This window comes from Ascaphus truei, unplaced genomic scaffold (genome assembly GCF_040206685.1).
Source record: "Ascaphus truei isolate aAscTru1 unplaced genomic scaffold, aAscTru1.hap1 HAP1_SCAFFOLD_1054, whole genome shotgun sequence".
NCBI lineage: Eukaryota > Metazoa > Chordata > Amphibia > Anura > Ascaphidae > Ascaphus > Ascaphus truei.
The window spans coordinates 48450-74491 of record NW_027453919.1 but is presented as its reverse complement, the minus strand read 5'-3'; the positions used below and the strand labels follow the sequence as shown (position 1 = coordinate 74491).

Genomic DNA, 26042 nt, shown 5'->3' with positions numbered 1-26042 from the left:
TCCTGTCCTAATCACAGCCCCCCGTACACACAGCGTCCTGTACTAATCACAGCCCCCCCCATACACACAGCGTCCTGTACTAATCACAGCCCCCCCATACACACAGCGTCCTGTACTAATCACAGCCCCCCCATACACACAGCGTCCTGTACTAATCACAGCCCCCCATACACACAGCGTCCTGTACTAATCACAGCCCCCCCATACACACAGCGTCCTGTCCTAATCACAGCCCCCCCATACACACAGCGTCCTGTACTAATCACAGCCCCCCCATACACACAGCGTCCTGTACTAACCACAGCCCCCCATACACACAGCGTCCTGTCCTAATCACAGCCCCCCCCCCATACACACAGCGTCCTGTACTAATCACAGCCCCCCGTACACACAGCGTCCTGTACTAATCACAGCCCCCCATACACACAGCGTCCTGTCCTAATCACAGCCCCCCCCCCCCATACACACAGCATCCTGTACTAATCACAGCCCCCCATACACACTGCGTCCTGTACTAATCACAGCCCCCCCATACACACAGCGTCCTGTCCTAACCACAGACCCCCCATACACACAGCGTCCTGTACTAATCACAGCCACCCGTACACACAGCGTCCTGTACTAATCACAGCCCCCCATACACACAGCGTCCTGTACTAACCACAGCCCCCCCCCATACACACAGCGTCCTGTACTAATCACAGCCCCCCCCCCCATACACACAGCATCCTGTACTAATCACAGCCCCCCATACACACTGCGTCCTGTACTAATCACAGCCCCCCATACACACAGCGTCCTGTCCTAACCACAGACCCCCCCATACACACAGCGTCCTGTACTAATCACAGCCACCCGTACACACAGCGTCCTGTACTAATCACAGCCCCCCATACACACAGCGTCCTGTACTAACCACAGCCCCCCCCCATACACACAGCGTCCTGTACTAATCACAGCCCCCCATACACACAGCGTCCTGTACTAATCACAGCCCCCCATACACACAGCGTCCTGTACTAATCACAGCCCCCCATACACACAGCGTCCTGTACTAATCACAGCCCCCCCCCATACACACAGCGTCCTGTCCTAATCACAGACCCCCCATACACACAGCGTCCTGTCCTAATCACAGCCCCCCATACACACAGCGTCCTGTACTAATCACAGCCCCCCCATACACACAGCGTCCTGTACTAATCACAGCCCCCCCCCATACACACAGCGTCCTGTCCTAATCACAGCCCCCCATACACACAGCGTCCTGTACTAATCACAGCCCCCCCCATACACACAGCGTCCTGCCCTAATCACAGCCCCCCCCATACACACTGCGTCCTGCCCTAATCACAGCCCCCCCCCATACACACAGCGTCCTGTCCTAATCACAGCCCCCCCATACACACAGTGTCCTGTGCTAATCACAGCCCCCCCATACACACAGCGTCCTGTGCTAATCACAGCCCCCCATACACACAGCGTCCTGTACTAATCACAGCCCCCCATACACACAGCATCCTGTCCTAATCACAGCCCCCCATACACACAGCGTCCTGTCCTAATCACAGCCCCCCCCCATACACACAGCGTCCTGTCCTAATCACAGCCCCCCCATACACACAGCGTCCTGTACTAATCACAGCCCCCCATACACACAGCGTCCTGTACTAACCACAGCCCCCCATACACACAGCGTCCTGTACTAATCACAGCCCCCCCATACTCACAGCGTCCTGTACTAATCACAGCCCCCCATACACACAGCGTCCTGTACTAATCACAGCCCCCCATACACACAGCGTCCTGTACTAATCACAGCCCCCCCATACACACAGCGTCCTGTACTAATCACAGCCCCCCATACACACAGCGTCCTGTACTAATCACAGCCCCCCATACACACAGCGTCCTGTCCTAATCACAGCCCCCCCCCTACACACAGCGTCCTGTACTAATCACAGCCCCCCCCATACACACAGCGTCCTGTACTCTTCACAGCCCCCCCCCCCATACACACAGCGTCCTGTCCTAATCACAGCCCCCCGTACACACAGCGTCCTGTACTAATCACAGCCCCCCCCATACACACAGCGTCCTGTACTAATCACAGCCCCCCATACACACAGCGTCCTGTACTAATCACAGCCACCCATACACACAGCGTCCTGTACTAATCACAGCCCCCCCATACACACAGCGTCCTGTACTAATCACAGCCCCCCATACACACAGCGTCCTGTCCTAATCACAGCCCACCCATACACACAGCGTCCTGTACTAATCACAGCCCCCCCCATACACACAGCGTCCTGTACTAATCACAGCCCCCCCATACACACAGCGTCCTGTACTAATCACAGCCCCCATACACACAGCGTCCTGTACTAATCACAGCCCCCCCATACACACAGCGTCCTGTCCTAATCACAGCCCCCCCCGTACACACAGCGTCCTGTACTAATCACAGCCCCCCCCGTACACACAGCGTCCTGTACTAATCACAGCCCCCCCCATACACACAGCGTCCTGTACTAATCACAGCCACCCATACACACAGCGTCCTGTACTAATCACAGCCTCCCCATACACACAGCGTCCTGTCCTAATCACAGCCCCCCATACACACAGCGTCCTGTACTAATCACAGCCTCCCCCCCATACACACAGCGTCCTGTCCTAATCACAGCCCCCCATACACACAGCGTCCTGTACTAATCACAGCCCCCCATACACACAGCGTCCTGTACTAATCACAGCCCCCCATACACACAGCGTCCTGTCCTAATCACAGCCTCCCATACACACAGCGTCCTGTACTAATCACAGCCCCCCATACACACAGCGTCCTGTACTAATCACAGCCCCCCCATACACACAGCGTCCTGTACTAATCACAGCCCCCCATACACACAGCGTCCTGTACTAATCACAGCCCCCCGTACACACAGCGTCCTGTACTAATCACAGCCTCCCCCCCATATACACAGCGTCCTGTACTAATCACAGCCCCCCCCATACACACAGCGTCCTGTACTAATCACAGCCCTCCATACACACAGCGTCCTGTACTAATCACAGCCCCCCCCCATACACACAGCGTCCTGTCCTAATCACAGCCCCCATACACACAGCGTCCTGTACTAATCACAGCCCCCCCATACACACAGCGTCCTGTCCTAATCACAGCCCCCATACACACAGCGTCCTGTACTAATCACAGCCCCCCATACACACAGCGTCCTGTACTAATCACAGCCACCCATACACACAGCGTCCTGTACTAATCACAGCCCCCCCCCCATACACACAGCGTCCTGTACTAATCACAGCCCCCCCATACACACAGCGTCCTGTACTAATCACAGCCCCCCCATACACACAGCGTCCTGTACTAATCACAGCCCCCCCATACACAGAGCGTCCTGTACTAATCACAGCCCCCCCCATACACAGAGCGTCCTGTCCTAATCACAGCCCCCCCATACACACAGCGTCCTGTACTAATCACAGCCCCCCCATACACACAGCGTCCTGTCCTAATCACAGCCCCCCATACACACAGCGTCCTGTCCTAATCACAGCCCCCCATACACACAGCGTCCTGTACTAATCACAGCCCCGCATACACACAGCGTCCTGTACTAATCACAGCCCCCCCATACACACAGCGTCCTGTACTAATCACAGCCCCCCATACACACAGCGTCCTGTACTAATCACAGCCCCCCCCATACACACAGCGTCCTGTCCTAATCACAGCCCCCCCATACACACAGCGTCCTGTACTAACCACAGCCCCCCATACACACAGCGTCCTGTCCTAATCACAGCCCCCCCCCCATACACACAGCGTCCTGTACTAATCACAGCCCCCCGTACACACAGCGTCCTGTACTAATCACAGCCCCCCATACACACAGCGTCCTGTCCTAATCACAGCCCCCCCCCCCCATACACACAGCATCCTGTCCTAACCACAGACCCCCCCATACACACAGCGTCCTGTACTAATCACAGCCCCCCCCATACACACAGCGTCCTGTCCTAATCACAGCCCCCCCATACACACAGCGTCCTGTCCTAATCACAGCCCCCCCCATACACACAGCGTCCTGTCCTAATCACAGCCCCCCCATACACACAGCGTCCTGTACTAATCACAGCCACCCGTACACACAGCGTCCTGTACTAATCACAGCCCCCCATACACACAGCGTCCTGTACTAACCACAGCCCCCCCCATACACACAGCGTCCTGTACTAATCACAGCCCCCCATACACACAGCGTCCTGTACTAATCACAGCCCCCCATACACACAGCGTCCTGTACTAATCACAGCCCCCCCATACACACAGCGTCCTGTACTAATCACAGCCCCCCATACACACAGCGTCCTGTCCTAATCACAGACCCCCCCATACACACAGCGTCCTGTCCTAATCACAGCCCCCCATACACACAGCGTCCTGTACTAATCACAGCCCCCCCATACACACAGCGTCCTGTACTAATCACAGCCCCCCCCCATACACACAGCGTCCTGTCCTAATCACAGCCCCCCATACACACAGCGTCCTGTACTAATCACAGCCCCCCCCATACACACAGCGTCCTGTCCTAATCACAGCCCCCCCCATACACACAGCGTCCTGTCCTAATCACAGCCCCCCCCCCATACACACAGCGTCCTGTCCTAATCACAGCCCCCCCATACACACAGTGTCCTGTGCTAATCACAGCCCCCCCCATACACACAGCGTCCTGTGCTAATCACAGCCCCCCCATACACACAGCATCCTGTCCTAATCACAGCCCCCCCATACACACAGCGTCCTGTCCTAATCACAGCCCCCCCCCCATACACACAGCGTCCTGTCCTAATCACAGCCCCCCCATACACACAGCGTCCTGTACTAATCACAGCCCCCCATACACACAGCGTCCTGTACTAACCACAGCCCCCCATACACACAGCGTCCTGTACTAATCACAGCCCCCCCATACACACAACGTCCTGTACTAATCACAGCCCCCCCCCGTACACACAGCGTCCTGTGCTAATCACAGCCCCCCCCATACACACAGCGTCCTGTCCTAATCACAGCCACCCGTGCACACAGCGTCCTGTCCTAATCACAGCCCCCCCCCCCCATACACACAGCGTCCTGTACTAATCACAGCCACCCGTGCACACAGCGTCCTGTCCTAATCACAGCCCCCCCCCCCCCATACACACAGCGTCCTGTACTAATCACAGCCCCCCCCATACACACAGCGTCCTGTACTAATCACAGCGCCCCATACACACAGCGTCCTGTACTAATCACAGCCCCCCCCATACACACAGCGTCCTGTCCTAATCACAGCCCCCCCATACACACAGCGTCCTGTCCTAACCACAGCCCCCCATACACACAGCGTCCTGTACTAATCACAGCCCCCCCCATACACACAGCGTAATGTCCTAATCACAGCCCCCCCATACACACAGCGTCCTGTCCTAATCACAGCCACCCCATACACACAGCGTCCTGTCCTAATCACAGCCCCCCCATACACACAGGGTCCTGTACTAATCACAGCCCCCCATACACACAGCGTCCTGTACTAATCACAGCCTCCCCCATACACACAGCGTCCTGTACTAATCACAGCCCCCCCCATACACACAGCGTCCTGTCCTAATCACAGCCCCCCCCACCCGTACACAGTATCCTATACTAATCACCGTCCCCCCCATACACACAGCATCCTGTCCTAATCACAGCCCCCCCATACACACAGCGTCCTGTCCTAATCACAGCCCCCCCCCCCATACACACAGCGTCCTGTCCTAATCACAGCCCCCCCATACACACAGCGTCCTGTACTAATCACAGCCCCCCATACACACAGCGTCCTGTACTAACCACAGCCCCCCATACACACAGCGTCCTGTACTAATCACAGCCCCCCCATACACACAACGTCCTGTACTAATCACAGCCCCCCCCCCCCCCGTACACACAGCGTCCTGTACTAATCACAGCCCCCCCATACACACAGCGTCCTGTCCTAATCACAGCCCCCCCATACACACAGCGTCCTGTCCTAACCACAGCCCCCCATACACACAGCGTCCTGTACTAATCACAGCCGCCCCCATACACACAGCGTAATGTCCTAATCACAGCCCCCCATACACACAGCGTCCTGTACTAATCACAGCCCCCCCCATACACACAGCGTAATGTCCTAATCACAGCCCCCCATACACACAGCGTCCTGTCCTAATCACAGCCCCCCCCATACATACAGCGTCCTGTCCTAATCACAGCCCCCCCCATACACACAGCGTCCTGTCCTAATCACAGCCCCCCCCCATACACACAGCGTCCTGTACTAATCACAGCCCCCCATACACACAGCGTCCTGTACTAATCACAGCCCCCCCATACACACAGCGTCCTGTCCTAATCACAGCCTCCCCCCCATACACACAGCGTCCTGTACTAATCACAGCCCCCCCATACACACAGCGTCCTGTACTAATCACAGCCCCCCCATACACACAGCGTCCTGTACTAATCACAGCCCTCCCCATACACACAGCGTCCTGCACTAATCACAGCCCCCCCCCATACACACAGCGTCCTGTACTAATCACAGCCCCCCCATACACACAGCGTCCTGTACTAATCACAGACCCCCCCATACACACAGCGTCCTGTCCTAATCACAGCCCCCCATACACACAGCGTCCTGTACTAATCACAGCCCCCCATACACACAGCGTCCTGTACTAATCACAGCCCCCCCATACACACAGCGTCCTGTACTAATCACAGCCCCCCCATACACACAGCGTCCTGTACTAATCACAGCCCCCCCCATACACACAGCGTCCTGTACTAATCACAGCCCCCCATACACACAGCGTCCTGTACTAATCACAGCCCCCCCATACACAGCATCCTGTACTAATCACAGCCCCCCCCCATACACACAGCGTCCTGTACTAATCACAGCCCCCCCATACACACAGCATCCTGTACTAATCACAGCCCCCCCCCATACACACAGCGTCCTGTACTAATCACAGCCCCCCCATACACACAGCGTCCTGTACTAATCACAGCCCCCCCATACACACAGCGTCCTGCACTAATCACAGCCCCCCCCATACACACAGCGTCCTGTACTAATCACAGCCCCCCCATACACACAGCGTCCTGTACTAATCACAGCCCCCCATACACACAGCGTCCTGTACTAATCACAGCCCCCCATACACACAGCGTCCTGTACTAATCACAGCCCCCCCATACACACAGCGTCCTGTACTAATCACAGCCCCCCCCATACACACAGCGTCCTGTACTAATCACAGCCCCCCCATACACACAGCGTCCTGTACTAATCACAGCCCCCCATACACACTGCGTCCTGCACTAATCACCGTCCCCCCGTACACACAGCGTCCTGCACTAATCACAGCCCCCCATACACACAGCGTCCTGTACTAATCACAGCCCCCCCATACACACAGCGTCCTGTACTAATCACAGCCCCCCATACACACAGCGTCCTGTCCTAATCACAGCCCCCCCATACACACAGCGTCCTGTACTAATCACAGCCCCCCCCATACACACAGCGTCCTGTACTAATCACAGCCCCCCCCATACACACAGCGTCCTGTACTAATCACAGCCCCCCCCCATACACACAGCGTCCTGTACTAATCACAGCCCCCCCCCATACACACAGCGTCCTGTACTAATCACAGCCCCCCCATACACACAGCGTCCTGTACTAATCACAGCCCCCCCATACACACAGCGTCCTGTACTAATCACAGCCCCCCATACACACAGCGTCCTGTCCTAATCACAGCCCCCCATACACACAGCGTCCTGTACTAATCACAGCCCCCCCATACACACAGCGTCCTGCACTAATCACAGCCCCCCCCATACACACAGCGTCCTGTACTAATCACAGCCCCCCCATACACACAGCGTCCTGTACTAATCACAGCCCCCCATACACACAGCGTCCTGTACTAATCACAGCCCCCCATACACACAGCGTCCTGTACTAATCACAGCCCCCCCATACACACAGCGTCCTGTACTAATCACAGCCCCCCCCATACACACAGCGTCCTGTACTAATCACAGCCCCCCCATACACACAGCGTCCTGTACTAATCACAGCCCCCCCATACACACTGCGTCCTGCACTAATCACCGTCCCCCCCGTACACACAGCGTCCTGCACTAATCACAGCCCCCCATACACACAGCGTCCTGTACTAATCACAGCCCCCCCATACACACAGCGTCCTGTACTAATCACAGCCCCCCATACACACAGCGTCCTGTACTAATCACAGCCCCCCCATACACACAGCGTCCTGTCCTAATCACAGCCCCCCCATACACACAGCGTCCTGTACTAATCACAGCCCCCCCATACACACAGCGTCCTGTACTAATCACAGCCCCCCATACACACAGCGTCCTGTACTAATCACAGCCCCCCATACACACAGCGTAATGTCCTAATCACAGCCCCCCCATACACACAGCGTCCTGTACTAATCACAGCCCCCCCCATACACACAGCGTCCTGTCCTAATCACAGCCCCCCCATACACACAGCGTCCTGTCCTAATCACAGCCCACCCATACACACAGCGTCCTGTACTAATCACAGCCCCCCCCATACACAGAGCGTCCTGTCCTAATCACAGCCCCCCCCATACACACAGCGTCCTGTACTAATCACAGCCCCCCCCATACACACAGTATCCTATACTAATCACAGCCCCCCCCATACACACAGTATCCTATACTAATCACCGTCCCCCCCCGTACACACAGCGTCCTGCACTAATCACAGCCCCCCCATTTATATACAATATGTCTCTGATGCCTGTATTAGAAGTAGGTGAGAGGTACGTGTCCCTGATGTCTGTATATTAGAAGGGGGTGAGAAGTATGTGTCCCTGTCTGTGTTTTTAGGAGGGGGTGAGAGGTACATGTCCCTGCTGCCTGTGTATTAGAACGTAGTGAGAGGTACATGTCCCTGCTGCCTGTGTATTAGAACGTAGTGAGAGGTACATGTCCCTGCTGCCTGTGTATTAGAACGTAGTGAGAGGTACATGTCCCTGCTGCCTGTGTATTAGAACGTAGTGAGAGGTACATGTCCCTGCTGCCTGTGTATTAGAACGTAGTGAGAGGTACATGTCCCTGCTGCCTGTGTATTAGAACGTAGTGAGAGGTATGTGTCCCTGATGACTGTATTGTGAGGGGGCCAATTGCCCCCACCCCTGTGCATTTTGCTGAGCCCCCACCCCTGTGCATTTTGCTGAGCCCCCACCCCTGTGCATTTTGACACTTGCGGTCTGTTGCATGCCGCCACCTGTGTGTTTTGCTGAGTGCCCCCATGTATTTTTCTGAGTGCCCTCACCCGTATTTTCTGAGTGCCCCCATGTATTTTCTGAGTGCCCCGTGTGTTTTGCTGAGTGCCCCCATCCCCGTGCGTTTTGCTGAGTGCCCCCATGTATTTTCTGAGTGCCCCGTGTATTTTCTGAGTGCCCCGTGTGTTTTGCTGAGTGCCCCCATGTATTTTCTGAGTGCCCCGTGTATTTTCTGAGTGCCCCGTGTGTTTTGCTGAGTGCCCCCATGTATTTTCTGAGTGCCCCGTGTATTTTCTGAGTGCCCCGTGTGTTTTTCTGAGTGCCCCCATGTATTTTTCTGAGTGCCCCATGTATTTTCTGAGTGCCCCGTGTGTTTTTCTGAGTGCCCCCATGTATTTTTCTGAGTGCCCCATGTATTTTCTGAGTGCCCCGTGTGTTTTTCTGAGTGCCCCCATGTATTTTTCTGAGTGCCCCATGTATTTTCTGAGTGCCCCGTGTGTTTTTCTGAGTGCCCCCATGTATTTTTCTGAGTGCCCCATGTATTTTCTGAGTGCCCCGTGTGTTTTGCTGAGTGCCCCCATCCCCGTGCGTTTTGCTGAGTGCCCCATCCCTGTGCATTTTTGCCAAGTGACTCCACCCCCGTGCATTTTGCAGAGCCCCAACCCTGTGCGTTTTGCCATGTACCCCCATCCCTGTGCTTTTTGCCGAGCCCCCACCCCTGTGCTTTTTGCCGAGAGCCCCCACCCCTGTGCATTTTGCCGAGAGCCCCCACCCCTGTGCGTCTTCTCGATCCCCCACCCCAAAGCATTTTGCCGAGTGCCTCACCCTGTGCGTTTTGCCGAGTGAACCCCCGTGCATTTTGCCGAGGGCCCCCACCCCCGTGCGTTTTGCCGAGGGCCCCCACCCCCGTGCGTTTTGCCGAGAGCCCCCACCCCCGTGCGTTTTGCCGAGAGCCCCCACCCCCGTGCGTTTTGCCGAGAGCCCCCACCCCCGTGCGTTTTGCCGAGAGCCCCCACCCCCGTGCGTTTTGCCGAGGGCCCCCACCCCCCCGTGCGTTTTGCCGAGGGCCCCCACCCCCGTGCGTTTTGCCGAGAGCCCCCACCCCTGTGCGTTTTGCCGAGAGCCCCCACCCCCGTGCGTTTTGCCGAGAGCCCCCACCCCCGTGCGTTTTGCCGAGAGCTCCGTTGTGAGGAGGAATTTAAACAATGATATAAAAAAGGTTTTGAAAAGCAGAATCCTGGTTTTATTGAGGTCAAATCTTCACACGAAGAACCTACTCCATCCCTATATACAGGCGTATAGGACCTCTTTTCTACAAGGCCTCATATACACAGGCAATACTGTCACAGCAGAGACTATGAGTTACTGCAAAGCAGGCTTCCGTGATCTCGGATGTAATGTCAGTTCTGATACCCACACGCTCCCTATATACAGGATCAATACCCACACGCTCCCTATATACAGGACAAATACCCACACGCTCCCTATATACAGGATCAATACCCACACGCTCCCTATATACAGGATCAATACCCACACGCTCCCTATATACAGGATCAATACCCACACGCTCCCTATATACAGGATCAATACCCACACGCTCCCTACATACAGGATCAATACCCACACGCTCCCTATATACAGGATCAATACCCACACGCTCCCTATATACAGGGTGGTCCTTATAAAGGGTCACCCCTATGTAATATTGCAGTCCTTATAAAGGGTCACCCCTATGTAATATTGCAGTCCTTATAAAGGGTCACCCCTATGTAATATTGCAGTCCTTATAAAGGGTCACCCCTATGTAATATTGCAGTCCTTGATAGGGGTGTAGAAAAGGTCCCTACAAAATCTGTGTACTAACTATTCCACATAACAGGCCACACAGCGCAGGGTCACGCAAGGGATTGGGCCGGGACAGGCAAGGCCGGGCCGGGCCACACAGCGCAGGGGCAGGGCCACGCCAGGGAGGGGCAGGGCCACGCCGGGGAGGGGCGGGGCCACGCCGGGGCGGGGCGGGGCCGCACAGTGCAGGGTCACACGACCCAGGGCCGCTCCTTTGCCAGCTGCTCCTTGTAATTTTTCAGTGACCTTTTGGGGGGAATCAGAGTGTTCGTCAGTCCAGGCTTCTTCCTCTTTCTCTTCTCCTTCTCCTCCTCTTCCCCCCTTCCTCTTCCCATGCTCCCACCATCTTCCTTTACCTGGCTCCCCCCTCTCCGCCTTGCTCTCTGCGTCCCCCCACCTCTCCCTTCCTTTGTTACCTGCCTCCCCCCCTTCTCTGCCCCCCCTGCCTCCCCCTGGGGCAGGTCGCTCCCATGGCTGTATTTGCAGCTGGTCCCGTAGCGGCAGCGCTCGTCCCTCTGGTACGCCAGACAAACCCCTCTTCCCCCTCTGGCCCAGTCGCTGTCACTCAGCTTCACGTGCTGCTCCAGGACATGCAGGTGCGCTCGCTGCTTCTCACGGAATGGGTCTGAGAAGACCCCCCCAGAGCCAGTGTGGGACCCCAGGAGAGGTGCCGGGAGGCGGGAGCTGGACGGTGCAGGGTTCCTCCCGGGCATTTGCTTCTTGTCTGGACCCTCCTCATCACTGCTGGAGGCAGAGTCAGCGAAAAAATTCATTGCAGAGGGAGGAGGCCTGAGAGAGAACGGGAGAGAGGGCGGGGGCGTGAGAACAGGAGAGAGGGCGGGGGCGTGAGAACGGGAGAGGGTGGGGGCGTGAGAACGGGAGAGGGTGGGGGCGTGAGAACGGGAGAGGGCGGGGGCGTGAGAACGGGAGAGAGGGCGGGGGCGTGAGAACGCGGGGGCGTAGGAAAGGGGGAGAGGGCGGGGCGTGAGAACGGGAGAGGGCGGGGGAGAGAGGGCGGGGCGTGAGAACGGGAGAGAGGGCGGGGGAGAGAGAACGGGTGAGGGTCGAGGGAGGGAGGGGTGTATTGCGTCATTGACCTTATTATGGACACTATATGACATCCAGGCTTCTTGGAGATATCATTAACATAGTTACATAGTAGATGAGGTTGAAAAAAGACTTCCGTCCATCAAGTACAACCTATGCTAAATTTAGACAACAGATAATTTATCTTATATCTATACTTACTTATTGATCCAGAGGAAGGCAAACAAAAAACCCCATTAAGGGGAAAACTTAATTCCTTCCTGACTCCAAGAATTGGCAATCGGATTAATCCCTGGATCAACATCCTTCCCATGTATATTTATTTGGTATATCCCTGTATACCTTTCCCATCTAAAAAGATGTCCAACCTTTTTCTGAACAAATCTATTGTATCTGCCATCACAGTCTCCACGGGTAATGAATCCCACACTAACTGCCCTTACTGTAAAGAACCCTTTCCTTTGTTGCTGGTGAAATCTCCTCTCCTCCAACCTTAACCCCTGAGGAAGCTCAAAATCTGAGTGAACCACGTAGGGTGGATTTGGGATGTGAGACCAAGCAGCTGTGAGGTGCTCGCTTCCCTTTCTGTGTCTCCTGCACCGGAGCCAGTGCACGACTCGTCCTGCCCGTCTTCGGTGATGTTATCGCCGGCGTGGCTGCGCATACAGACTGGAGGACCCGGTGGCTGTGGGGGTGAAGCCTCGGTCGGCGTCTCGTTCCGACCCAGAGTGGTCGCAATGCCTTGTCTGTCAGCATGCGAGTGCATCGTCACTGCTGAACCAGCTTCTTTTTAAATATAAAAGCTATATTCCAACTATGGTTCTCTCTCTTTTCTATCTATTTACGACTTGAACCTGCAATACGTCAGCGAGCACAACACAAACCTGAAACACTTGATTTCTCACGTGAGTGGGAAAGGGATATTGTGTTGGATCAGTTCACATGTTGATTTAGCTGTACTATTGTTGTCTATACTATTTTTACATGTTCCTTGTGTGAAGTTTGCGCTTTTGATTTTTGATGGAGTAAGAAGAGTAATGTGGGTCAGAGTGGATCCTGAGGTTTCGTGACACGGGCACTGGGACCTTCTTATGGGGTAACAAAAAAAAAAATAGTATTTATCCGACCAACCTCCTCCCTTCGTCCTCCGACCCCGAGGAGTCATATCCCGTGAGCATCCCCAGAGATGAGGGAGTGGATTCCATGGTGCATCCACAGCAACGGCCAAGTGTGGCTCAGCGAGACAACCTGCAGAGACACAAAGTGTTATATATATAAGGCGGGGTTGCAGACCTGCCTAAGACGTGCAGATGAGCATACAGTTATATTTGCATATATATATATATATATATATATATATATATACACACATATATATATATATATATATATATATATATATATATATACACACACCCTGTTTTCAATACAGTTTTTGCTCGGATTTCAACTTACAGTGTGCTGTCTCTGACTATCGGACGTCTATCTGGTAACTCACTCTCTCTCTCTCATATATAGCAGCAAGGGATTCTGGGAAATGACATGCAAATGAGCACGCAGTGCCACCTTTTGCTTCAAAACCATTTAAATGGTTCCCTATAAGCTTAAGCTTGCTGCATTTTACAGCTTTGAGCACAGCCAGGGTTAAGATGCATAGCCAGTAAACCGACCCACAGACAGCTGTTTCGACCTTAATGGGTCTCCTCAGTGTGGGATTGGTTATACTGGCTTTCCCAAATTAAGCAGGGATAGGTTGGTTTCACCACACTTAGTTAAGTTATACATACACAGTGTGACACTGGGTGTGTGTGTGTGTGTCACTGTGACTGTGTGTGTCACTGTAACTGTGTTTATGTGTCTACGTCACTGTGATTGTGTGTGTGTTAGTATGTGTCACTGTGATTGTGTGTGTGTGTCACACTGACTGTGTGTATATGTGTTTGTGTCAGTGTGTGTGTGTGTCACTCTGACTGTGTATGTGTGTTTGTGTCAGTGTGAGTGAGTGTGTGTGTGTGTGTGTGTGTCACTCTGACTGTGTGTATGTGTGTTTGTGTCAGTGTGAGTGTGCGGTATAAATAGAATGAGATAAAACCTCGGTTATAATGTGTCAGTACTTCGGTTCTTTATGTTTCTTTTGTTACCACTTCCGGTTCCGGTTGTGTCCCACTTCCTGTTCCGGTTCGCGACCCTTTGTCGCTTTCCTCTTTTTCTTGTCGCTATTTTTTACCTTCTCGTCTTCTTCCTTATCCCTTCGTCATCGCGAGGCGACGGTGGAGACTGTGACGTCCCTAAAAAGGCGCCGCTGGGAGCCGCGCCTTTCAGGTGACGTCATGTGCTGAGGCCGCGCTGGTCACGTGGGCCCGGAGTGATTGACAGTTCGGCACGTGACGTCACTGATCCCTGTAATTAGTCAAATGATTATATCCCGAATCAGTCATTAATTATATTATTATTATTACTACATGTGCCATCTGTCTGCTCAGATCCCACTAATGACAGGTAATTATTCCATCACTAATTATATTAATGACAGCTGATTATTTATATTAATGACAGCTGATTATTTATATTAATGACAGGTGATTATTTATATTAATGACAGCTGATTATATTAATGACAGCTGATTATATTAATGACAGGTGATTATATTAATGACAGGTGATTATATTAATGACAGCTGATTATTTATATTAATGACAGCTGATTATTTATATTAATGACAGGTGATTATATTAATGACAGGTGATTATATTAATGACAGGTGATTGTTTATATTAATGACAGCTGATTATTTATATTAATGACAGCTGATTATTTATATTAATGACAGCTGATTATTTATATTAATGACAGCTGATTATTTATATTAATGACAGGTGATTATTTATATTAATGACAGCTGATTATATTAATGACAGCTGATTATATTAATGACAGGTGATTATATTAATGACAGGTGATTATATTAATGACAGCTGATTATTTATATTAATGACAGCTGATTATTTATATTAATGACAGGTGATTATATTAATGACAGGTGATTATATTAATGACAGGTGATTGTTTATATTAATGACAGCTGATTATTTATATTAATGACAGCTGATTATTTATATTAATGACAGGTGATTATATTAATGACAGGTGATTATTTATATTAATGACAGCTGATTATTTATATTAATGACAGGTGATTATATTAATGACAGGTGATTATTTATATTAATGACAGGTGATTATATTAATAACAGGTGATTATATTAATGACAGGTGATTATATTAATGACAGGTGATTATTTATATTAATGACAGGTGATTATATTAATGACAGGCGATTATATTAATGACAGGTGATTATTTATATTAATGACAGGTGATTATTTATATTAATGACAGGTGATTATATTAATGACAGGTGATTATATTAATGACAGCTGATTATTTATATTAATGACAGCTGATTGTTTATATTAATGACAGGTGATTATATTAATGACAGGTGATTATATTAATGACAGGTGATTATATTAATGACAGGTGATTATATTAATGACAGCTGATTATATGAATGACAGCTGATTATTTATATTAATGACAGCTGAGGATTTTAATGATTAATTATTGTTACATAATTGGTTGATTTGATTAATGAGACCGTCATTAGGACTCTGTAATTAGGAGGGAGTCATTAATATTATTAGAGATAACGAGACGCACAGTGCCGTGCTGACAAAGTGACGGGGAGCCCAGCCCGCACCCTGACCCGTCCCTTACATTGTGTTTCATAATGATGTCACCGAGACACCTGACATCACAGTCCTTGCCACCGATCCTGCGTGACTGTCTCTTTTCCTCCCTTCCCTGTTGCATTCTCTGGATGTCTCTTTTCTCTCTGGATGTCTCTCTAGTGTCTCATTCTTTCTTCCTACATCTCTTTACTACAATGGAGGCCTTATACCCTGTCACGCCGCAGTGTCTGAGCACTCTCGTGGGTGGCTGGGCTGTCTTCCATATGGTCTGTCTCTGAGTGTTTCTCTGCCTGTCTCGTTATCTGTCCTCTCTCTGTCCCACCGGAGCTGTCTCTCGTTCTGAGGTCACTGTCAGTGGGAACATTCCTCTGATAATCTCTGGGATTAAACTCTTTGTGCCGCTCGTGTCTCTCGGACATCTCTCTCTGTCACTCAGCATGTCTCTCTGTCCCCCACGCTGTCTCTCTCACCCCACGCACTGTTTATCAGACACTCTATCGCTGTCTTTGTAACTGCCCGGGCGCTCGGGTGCGCATTTACCATCTCACGCTAAGCACACGCTAACCTCTGTGATGGATCCCGACACGCAGTTCCAGGATCTCTGCTCACGTGCAATTTATCAGCTGCGCAAAATCCGGGTGGATCTCATACCGCTGACCGAGAACTACGTGAGAAACCTGTCACTGCGTGTGATTTATAACAGGGGGATCTTATATAACAGGGGGATCTTATATAACAGGGGGATCTTATATAACGGGGGGATCTTATATAACGGGGGATCTTATATAACAGGGGGATCTTATATAACGGGGGATCTTATATAACAGGGGGATCTTATATAACGGGGGATCTTATATAACAGGGGGATCTTATATAACGGGGGATCTTATATAACAGGGGGATCTTATATAACGGGGGATCTTATATAACAGGGGGATCTTATATAACGGGGGATCTTACATAACAGGGGGATCTTATATAACGGGGGATCTTATATAACAGGGGGATCTTATATAACGGGGGATCTTATATACCAGGGGGATCTTGTATAACAGGGGGGATCTTATCTAACAGGGGGATCTTATATAACGGGGGATCTTATATAACAGGGGGGATCTTATATAACGGGGGATCTTATATAACAGGGGGATCTTATATAACAGGGGGATCTTATATAACGGGGATCTTATATAACAGGGGGATCTTATATAACAGGGGGATCTTATATAACAGGGGATCTTATATAACGGGGGATCTTATATAACAGGGGGGGTCTTGTATAACAGGGGGGATCTTATATAACAGGGGGATCTTATATAACGAGGGATCTTATATAACAGGGGGATCTTATATAACAGGGGATCTTATATAACGGGGGATCTTATATAACAGGGGGATCTTATATAACAGGGGGATCTTATATAATGGGGATCTTATATAACAGGGGGATCTTATATAACGGGGGATCTTGTATAACGGGGGATCTTATATAACAGGGGATCTTATATAACGGGGGATCTTATATAACAGGGGGGATCTTGTATAACGGGGGATCTTATATAACAGGGGGGATCTTATATAACGGGAATCTTATATAACAGGGGGGATCTTATAACAGGGCTTCCCCCCTAGGAAGGGTACATCACAAGAAACTCGTCACTGTGTGTGATTATAACAGGGGGAGAGGAATCTTATGAGAGGGTGATCTTATAACAGGGGTCCCCCCCCCCCAGGAACGAGGCACGTCGGGGCTGTGAGGAAGCGGTGTGTTCTTATAACAGGGGTACCCTATAAGAACGGGCATGTCCAGGTGCCTGTAAATCGAATCTAATATTTATTGCCCTTCCCCCTTATCTGTTTGGGAGATAGCAGTGTAATTAGTTTATACAAAACCGAAAAGGGAAGATCTGCACGTTCCCTCGCTGTATATAATGGCGATTAAAGCCGATAAATACCGTCAACTCCCCTTAGTCTGATACTGCAGACACATTAAGGGGCAGGTTTACTAAGCACTGCTATTCCATAAGCCACCGGCACAGTACGACCCTGCAAGTTTAAAAATACTTAAGGTTTTAAAGAAACGGTAAGAAACACAGTTATCCCCTTTCACGCGTCCCTGACATTAGGGCGCTCTGCTCCGACGTGGGACTGACACTTTATCCCCTTACACACGTCCCTGTCATTAGGGCGCTCTGCTCCGACGTGGGACTGACCCTTTATCCCATTACACACGTCCCTGTCATTAGGGCGCTCTGCTCCGACGTGGGACTGACCCTTTATCCCCTTTCACACGTCCCTGTCATTAGGGCGCTCTGCTCCGACGTGGGACTGACCCTTTATCCCCTTTCACACGTCCCTGACATTAGGATGCTCTGCTCCGACGTGGGACTGACCCTTTATCCCATTACACACGTCCCTGACATTAGGGCGCTCTGCTCCGACGTGGGACTGACCCTTTATCCCATTACACACGTCCCTGACATTAGGTCGCTCTGCTCCGACGTGGGACTGACCCTTTATCCCATTACACACGTCCCTGACATTAGGGCGCTCTGCTCCGACGTGGGACTGACCCTTTATCCCCTTTCACACGTCCCTGACATTAGGGCGCTCTGCTCCGACGTGGGACTGACCCTTTATCCCATTACACACGTCCCTGACATTAGGGCGCTCTGCTCCGACGTGGGACTGACCCTTTATCCCATTACACACGTCCCTGACATTAGGGCGCTCTGCTCCGACGTGGGACTGACCCTTTATCCCCTTTCACGCGTCCCTGACATTAGGGCGCTCTGCTCCGACGTGGGACTGACCCTTTATCCCATTACACACGTCTCTGACATTAGGGCGCTCTGCTCCGACGTGGGACTGACCCTTTATCCCATTACACACGTCCCTGACATTAGGGCGCTCTGCTCCGACGTGGGACTGACCCTTTATCCCATTACACACGTCCCTGACATTAGGGCGCTCTGCTCCGACGTGGGACTGACCCTTTATCCCCTTTCACACGTCCCTGACATTAGGGCGCTCTGCTCCGACGTGGGACTGACCCTTTATCCCATTACACACGTCCCTGACATTAGGGCGCTCTGCTCCGACGTGGGACTGACCCTTTATCCCATTACACACGTCCCTGACATTAGGGCGCTCTGCTCCAACGTGGGACTGACCCTTTATCCCCTTTCACACGTCCCTGTCATTAGGGCGCTCTGCTCCGACGTGGGACTGACCCTTTATCCCCTTTCACACGTCCCTGACATTAGGGCGCTCTGCTCCGACGTGGGACTGACCCTTTATCCCATTACACACGTCCCTGACATTAGGGCGCTCTGCTCCGACGTGGGACTGACCCTTTATCCCCTTTCACACGTCCCTGACATTAGGGCGCTCTGCTCCGACGTGGGACTGACCCTTTATCCCATTACACACGTCCCTGACATTAGGGCACTCTGCTCCGACGTGGGACTGACCCTTTATCCCATTACACACGTCCCTGTCATTAGGGCGCTCTGCTCCGACGTGGGACTGACCCTTTATCCCCTTTCACACGTCCCTGACATTAGGGCGCTCTGCTCCGACGTGGGACTGACCCTTTATCCCCTTTCACACGTCCCTGTCATTAGGGCGCTCTGCTCCGACGTGGGACTGACCCTTTATCCCATTACACGCGTCCCTGACATTAGGGCGCTCTGCTCCGACGTGGGACTGACCCTTTATCCCCTTTCACACGTCCCTGACATTAGGGCGCTCTGCTCCGACGTGGGACTGACCCTTTATCCCCTTTCACACGTCCCTGACATTAGGGCGCTCTGCTCCGACGTGGGACTGACCCTTTATCCCCTTTCACACGTCCCTGACATTAGGGCGCTCTGCTCCGACGTGGGACTGACCCTTTATCCCCTTTCACACGTCCCTGACATTAGGGCGCTCTGCTCCGACGTGGGACTGACCCTTTATCCCCTTTCACACGTCCCTGACATTAGGGCGCTCTGCTCCGACGTGGGACTGACCCTTTATCCCCTTTCACACGTCCCTGACATTAGGGCGCTCTGCTCCGACGTGGGACTGACCCTTTATCCCATTACACACGTCCCTGACATTAGGGCGCTCTGCTCCGACGTGGGACTGACCCTTTATCCCCTTTCACACGTCCCTGACATTAGGGCGCTCTGCTCCGACATGGGACTGACCCTTTATCCCCTTTCACACGTCCCTGTCATTAGGGCGCTCTGCTCCGACGTGGGACTGACCCTTTATCCCATTACACACGTCCCTGACATTAGGGCGCTCTGCTCCGACGTGGGACTGACCCTTTATCCCCTTTCACACGTCCCTGACATTAGGGCGCTCTGCTCCGACGTGGGACTGACCCTTTATCCCCTTTCACACGTCCCTGACATTAGGGCGCTCTGCTCCGACGTGGGACTGACCCTTTATCCCATTACACACGTCCCTGTCATTAGGGCGCTCTGCTCCGACGTGGGACTGACCCTTTATCCCCTTTCACGCGTCCCTGACATTAGGGCGCTCTGCTCCGACGTGGGACTGACCCTTTATCCCATTACACGCGTCCCTGACATTAGGGCGCTCTGCTCCGACGTGGGACTGACCCTTTATCCCCTTTCACACGTCCCTGACATTAGGGCGCTCTGCTCCGACGTGGGACTGACCCTTTATCCCCTTTCACACGTCCCTGACATTAGGGCGCTCTGCTCCGACGTGGGACTGACCCTTTATCCCCTTTCACACGTCCCTGACATTAGGGCGCTCTGCTCCGACGTGGGACTGACCCTTTATCCCCTTTCACACGTCCCTGACATTAGGGCGCTCTGCTCCGACGTGGGACTGACCCTTTATCCCCTTTCACACGTCCCTGACATTAGGGCGCTCTGCTCCGACGTGGGACTGACCCTTTATCCCCTTTCACACGTCCCTGACATTAGGGCGCTCTGCTCCGACGTGGGACTGACCCTTTATCCCATTACACACGTCCCTGACATTAGGGCGCTCTGCTCCGACGTGGGACTGACCCTTTATCCCCTTTCACACGTCCCTGACATTAGGGCGCTCTGCTCCGACATGGGACTGACCCTTTATCCCCTTTCACACGTCCCTGTCATTAGGGCGCTCTGCTCCGACGTGGGACTGACCCTTTATCCCATTACACACGTCCCTGACATTAGGGCGCTCTGCTCCGACGTGGGACTGACCCTTTATCCCCTTTCACACGTCCCTGACATTAGGGCGCTCTGCTCCGACGTGGGACTGACCCTTTATCCCCTTTCACACGTCCCTGACATTAGGGCGCTCTGCTCCGACGTGGGACTGACCCTTTATCCCATTACACACGTCCCTGTCATTAGGGCGCTCTGCTCCGACGTGGGACTGACCCTTTATCCCCTTTCACGCGTCCCTGACATTAGGGCGCTCTGCTCCGACGTGGGACTGACCCTTTATCCCCTTTCACACGTCCCTGTCATTAGGGCGCTCTGCTCCGACGTGGGACTGACCCTTTATCCCCTTTCACACGTCCCTGACATTAGGGCGCTCTGCTCCGACGTGGGACTGACCCTTTATCCCCTTTCACACGTCCCTGACATTAGGGCGCTCTGCTCCGACGTGGGACTGACCCTTTATCCCCTTTCACACGTCCCTGACATTAGGGCGCTCTGCTCCGACGTGGGACTGACCCTTTATCCCATTACACACGTCCCTGTCATTAGGGCGCTCTGCTCCGACGTGGGACTGACCCTTTATCCCATTACACGCGTCCCTGACATTAGGGCGCTCTGCTCCGACGTGGGACTGACCCTTTATCCCCTTTCACGCGTCCCTGACATTAGGGCGCTCTGCTCCGACGTGGGACTGACCCTTTATCCCCTTTCACACGTCCCTGACATTAGGGCGCTCTGCTCCGACGTGGGACTGACCCTTTATCCCCTTTCACACGTCCCTGTCATTAGGGCGCTCTGCTCCGACGTGGGACTGACCCTTTATCCCCTTTCACACGTCCCTGACATTAGGGCGCTCTGCTCCGACGTGGGACTGACCCTTTATCCCCTTTCACACGTCCCTGACATTAGGGCGCTCTGCTCCGACGTGGGACTGACCCTTTATCCCCTTTCACACGTCCCTGACATTAGGGCGCTCTGCTCCGACGTGGGACTGACCCTTTATCCCCTTTCACACGTCCCTGTCATTAGGGCGCCCTGCTCCGACGTGGGACTGACCCTTTATCCCCTTTCACACGTCCCTGACATTAGGGCGCCCTGCTCCGACGTGGGACTGACCCTTTATCCCTTTTCACGCGTCCCTGACATTAGGGCGCTCTGCTCCGACGTGGGACTGACCCTTTATCCCCTTTCACACGTCCCTGACATTAGGGCGCTCTGCTCCGACGTGGGACTGACCCTTTATCCCCTTTCACACGTCCCTGACAATAGGGCGCTCTGCTCCGACGTGGGACTGACCCTTTATCCCATTACACGCGTCCCTGACATTAGGGCGCTCTGCTCCGACGTGGGACTGACCCTTTATCCCATTACACGCGTCCCTGACATTAGGGCGCTCTGCTCCGACGTGGGACTGACCCTTTATCCCCTTTCACACGTCCCTGACATTAGGGCGCTCTGCTCCGACGTGGGACTGACCCTTTATCCCATTACACACGTCCCTGTCATTAGGGCGCTCTGCTCCGACGTGGGACTGACCCTTTATCCCCTTTCACACGTCCCTGACATTAGGGCGCTCTGCTCCGACGTGGGACTGACCCTTTATCCCATTACACGCGTCCCTGACATTAGGGCGCTCTGCTCCGACGTGGGACTGACCCTTTATCCCCTTTCACACGTCCCTGACATTAGGGCGCTCTGCTCCGACGTGGGACTGACCCTTTATCCCCTTTCACACGTCCCTGACATTAGGGCGCTCTGCTCCGACGTGGGACTGACCCTTTATCCCCTTTCACACGTCCCTGACATTAGGGCGCTCTGCTCCGACGTGGGACTGACCCTTTATCCCATTACACACGTCCCTGACATTAGGGCGCTCTGCTCCGACGTGGGACTGACCCTTTATCCCCTTTCACACGTCCCTGACATTAGGGCGCTCTGCTCCGACGTGGGACTGACCCTTTATCCCCTTTCACACGTCCCTGTCATTAGGGCGCCCTGCTCCGACGTGGGACTGACCCTTTATCCCCTTTCACACGTCCCTGACATTAGGGCGCCCTGCTCCGACGTGGGACTGACCCTTTATCCCCTTTCACGCGTCCCTGACATTAGGGCGCTCTGCTCCGACGTGGGACTGACCCTTTATCCCATTACACACGTCCCTGTCATTAGGGCGCTCTGCTCCGACGTGGGACTGACCCTTTATCCCCTTTCACGCGTCCCTGACATTAGGGCGCTCTGCTCCGACGTGGGACTGACCCTTTATCCCCTTTCACACGTCCCTGACATTAGGGCGCTCTGCTCCGACGTGGGACTGACCCTTTATCCCCTTTCACACGTCCCTGACAATAGGGCGCTCTGCTCCGACGTGGGACTGACCCTTTATCCCATTACACGCGTCCCTGACATTAGGGCGCTCTGCTCCGACGTGGGACTGACCCTTTATCCCATTACACGCGTCCCTGACATTAGGGCGCTCTGCTCCGACGTGGGACTGACCCTTTATCCCCTTTCACACGTCCCTGACATTAGGGCGCTCTGCTCCGACGTGGGACTGACCCTTTATCCCATTACACACGTCCCTGTCATTAGGGCGCTCTGCTCCGACGTGGGACTGACCCTTTATCCCCTTTCACACGTCCCTGACATTAGGGCGCTCTGCTCCGACGTGGGACTGACCCTTTATCCCATTACACGCGTCCCTGACATTAGGGCGCTCTGCTCCGACGTGGGACTGACCCTTTATCCCCTTTCACGCGTCCCTGACATTAGGGCGCTCTGCTCCGACGTGGGACTGACCCTTTATCCCCTTTCACACGTCCCTGACATTAGGGCGCTCTGCTCCGACGTGGGACTGACCCTTTATCCCCTTTCACACGTCCCTGACATTAGGGCGCTCTGCTCCGACGTGGGACTGACCCTTTATCCCATTACACACGTCCCTGACATTAGGGCGCTCTGCTCCGACGTGGGACTGGCCCTTTATCCCCTTTCACACGTCCCTGACATTAGGGCGCTCTGCTCCGACGTGGGACTGACCCTTTATCCCCTTTCACACGTCCCTGACATTAGGGCGCTCTGCTCCGACGTGGGACTGACCCTTTATCCCCTTTCACACGTCCCTGACATTAGGGCGCTCTGCTCCGACGTGGGACTGACCCTTTATCCCATTACACACGTCCCTGACATTAGGGCGCTCTGCTCCGACGTGGGACTGACACTTTATCCCCTTACACACGTCCCTGTCATTAGGGCGCTCTGCTCCGACGTGGGACTGACCCTTTATCCCCTTTCACACGTCCCTGACATTAGGGCGCTCTGCTCCGACGTGGGACTGACCCTTTATCCCCTTTCACACGTCCCTGACATTAGGGCGCTCTGCTCCGACGTGGGACTGACCCTTTATCCCCTTTCACACGTCCCTGACATTAGGGCGCTCTGCTCCGACGTGGGACTGACCCTTTATCCCCTTTCACACGTCCCTGACATTAGGGCGCTCTGCTCCGACGTGGGACTGACCCTTTATCCCCTTTCACACGTCCCTGTCATTAGGGCGCTCTGCTCCGACGTGGGACTGACCCTTTATCCCATTACACACGTCCCTGACATTAGGGCGCTCTGCTCCGACGTGGGACTGACCCTTTATCCCCTTACACACGTCCCTCACATTAGGGCGCTCTGCTCCGACGTGGGACTGACCCTTTATCCCCTTACACGCGTCCCTGACATTAGGGCGCTCTGCTCCGACGTGGGACTGACCCTTTATCCCCTTTCACACGTCCCTGACATTAGGGCGCTCTGCTCCGACGTGGGACTGACCCTTTATCCCCTTTCACACGTCCCTGACATTAGGGCGCCCTGGTCTCAGCGCCACGGAGATATTACACTTTCTAAGTAACAAATACAGTCATTTATTGGAACATAAAGCTATGGAGTTGGGTATTTGAGGCCTGACTCTCTCTCTCTCTCCGTCTCTCTGTCTCTGTCTCTCTCTCTGTCTCTCTGTCTCTCTCTCTCTCTCTCTCATCCCCCCTTTCTCTCCTCTCACCCCCATCCCCCCCTCCAGGTGCTGGCGCAGGGATTTGACACCCTAACACTCTCTGACATCCCCGGAGAGAGCGTATCCGTGGACATACACAGCTGGAGAGAGATGGCAGCGGGAGAGAGACTGCTCGCCAATCTCACTGCCTTCCTGGCATTGGAGATACAGCTGGAGAGAGTGTCAGAGGAGCAGACAGAGCGCCTGACCCCAGGAGAGCGAGCCTTGCATGTGGGGCTACGAGACATGCTGGGGCAGGTGTCCGCGCTCAGAGGGCAGCTGGAGCAGCTGGGGGCAACTCTGGGGCTGAGAGAAGGGTGGAAATTGGAGATTGGGGAGGGAGAGGAGGAGAGCGTGTTTGAGAGGAAGGTGAGGGGGTACAGAGTGCTGAGAGAGCTCTCAGGGTGGGCAGTAAGAGGCGTGAGAGACCTGAGGAAAATAAAGAGAGAGAGAATGTGAGAAGGGGGGGAGAGAATGTGAGAAGGGGGGAGATAATGTGAGAGGGGGGGGGAAAGAATGTGAGAAGGGGGGAGAGAAGGGGGAGAGAATGTGAGAAAGGGGGAAATGTGATGAAGAGGATGAGATAGTGAGAGATAGCAGGACGGAAGTGATGGAAAATAAGAAAAGGGAGTGGAAGAGAGCAGGAGAAATGGAGAGAGACTGAGAGGGTGGAGAAAAGGATGGAGATGGGTGAGGAGGAGAAACATGGAAAGGGATGGAGGTGGGAGAGGAGGAGAAAAGGAGGGAGAGAGAAGGAAGATGGGGAGAGA

The 26042-nt window shown here is 53.3% G+C and overlaps 2 protein-coding genes across 5 annotated transcripts; one reads left to right on the top strand and one right to left on the bottom strand.

Moving 5' to 3' along the window:
* Positions 1–10631: 10631 nt before the first annotated feature.
* LOC142475014 (uncharacterized) lies at positions 10632–14688 on the bottom strand. Of its 4 annotated transcripts, none has more exons than XM_075581110.1 (4): positions 14399–14687; positions 13762–13836; positions 13438–13554; positions 10632–12048 (listed from the first exon to the last, which is right to left on the bottom strand). In XM_075581110.1, the coding sequence occupies exons 3-4, from the start codon at positions 13509–13511 to the stop codon at positions 11451–11453; spliced, it is 672 nt and encodes a 223-aa protein (XP_075437225.1). In that variant the 5' UTR covers positions 13512–13554; positions 13762–13836; positions 14399–14687; the 3' UTR covers positions 10632–11450. The 4 variants fall into 4 exon arrangements, with proteins under 4 accessions (XP_075437225.1, XP_075437226.1, XP_075437227.1 ...); XM_075581111.1 differs by having other exon boundaries at positions 14421–14687; XM_075581112.1 differs by lacking the exon at positions 13762–13836 and having other exon boundaries at positions 14399–14688.
* Positions 14689–15955: 1267 nt separating this feature from the next.
* On the top strand, positions 15956–25753 carry CNTF (ciliary neurotrophic factor). The gene is made up of 2 exons (XM_075581115.1): positions 15956–16727; positions 25300–25753. Exons 1-2 carry the CDS (start codon positions 16632–16634, stop codon positions 25729–25731), a joined length of 528 nt encoding a protein of 175 aa, XP_075437230.1. The 5' UTR covers positions 15956–16631; the 3' UTR covers positions 25732–25753.
* The last annotated feature ends 289 nt before the right edge of the window (positions 25754–26042 follow it).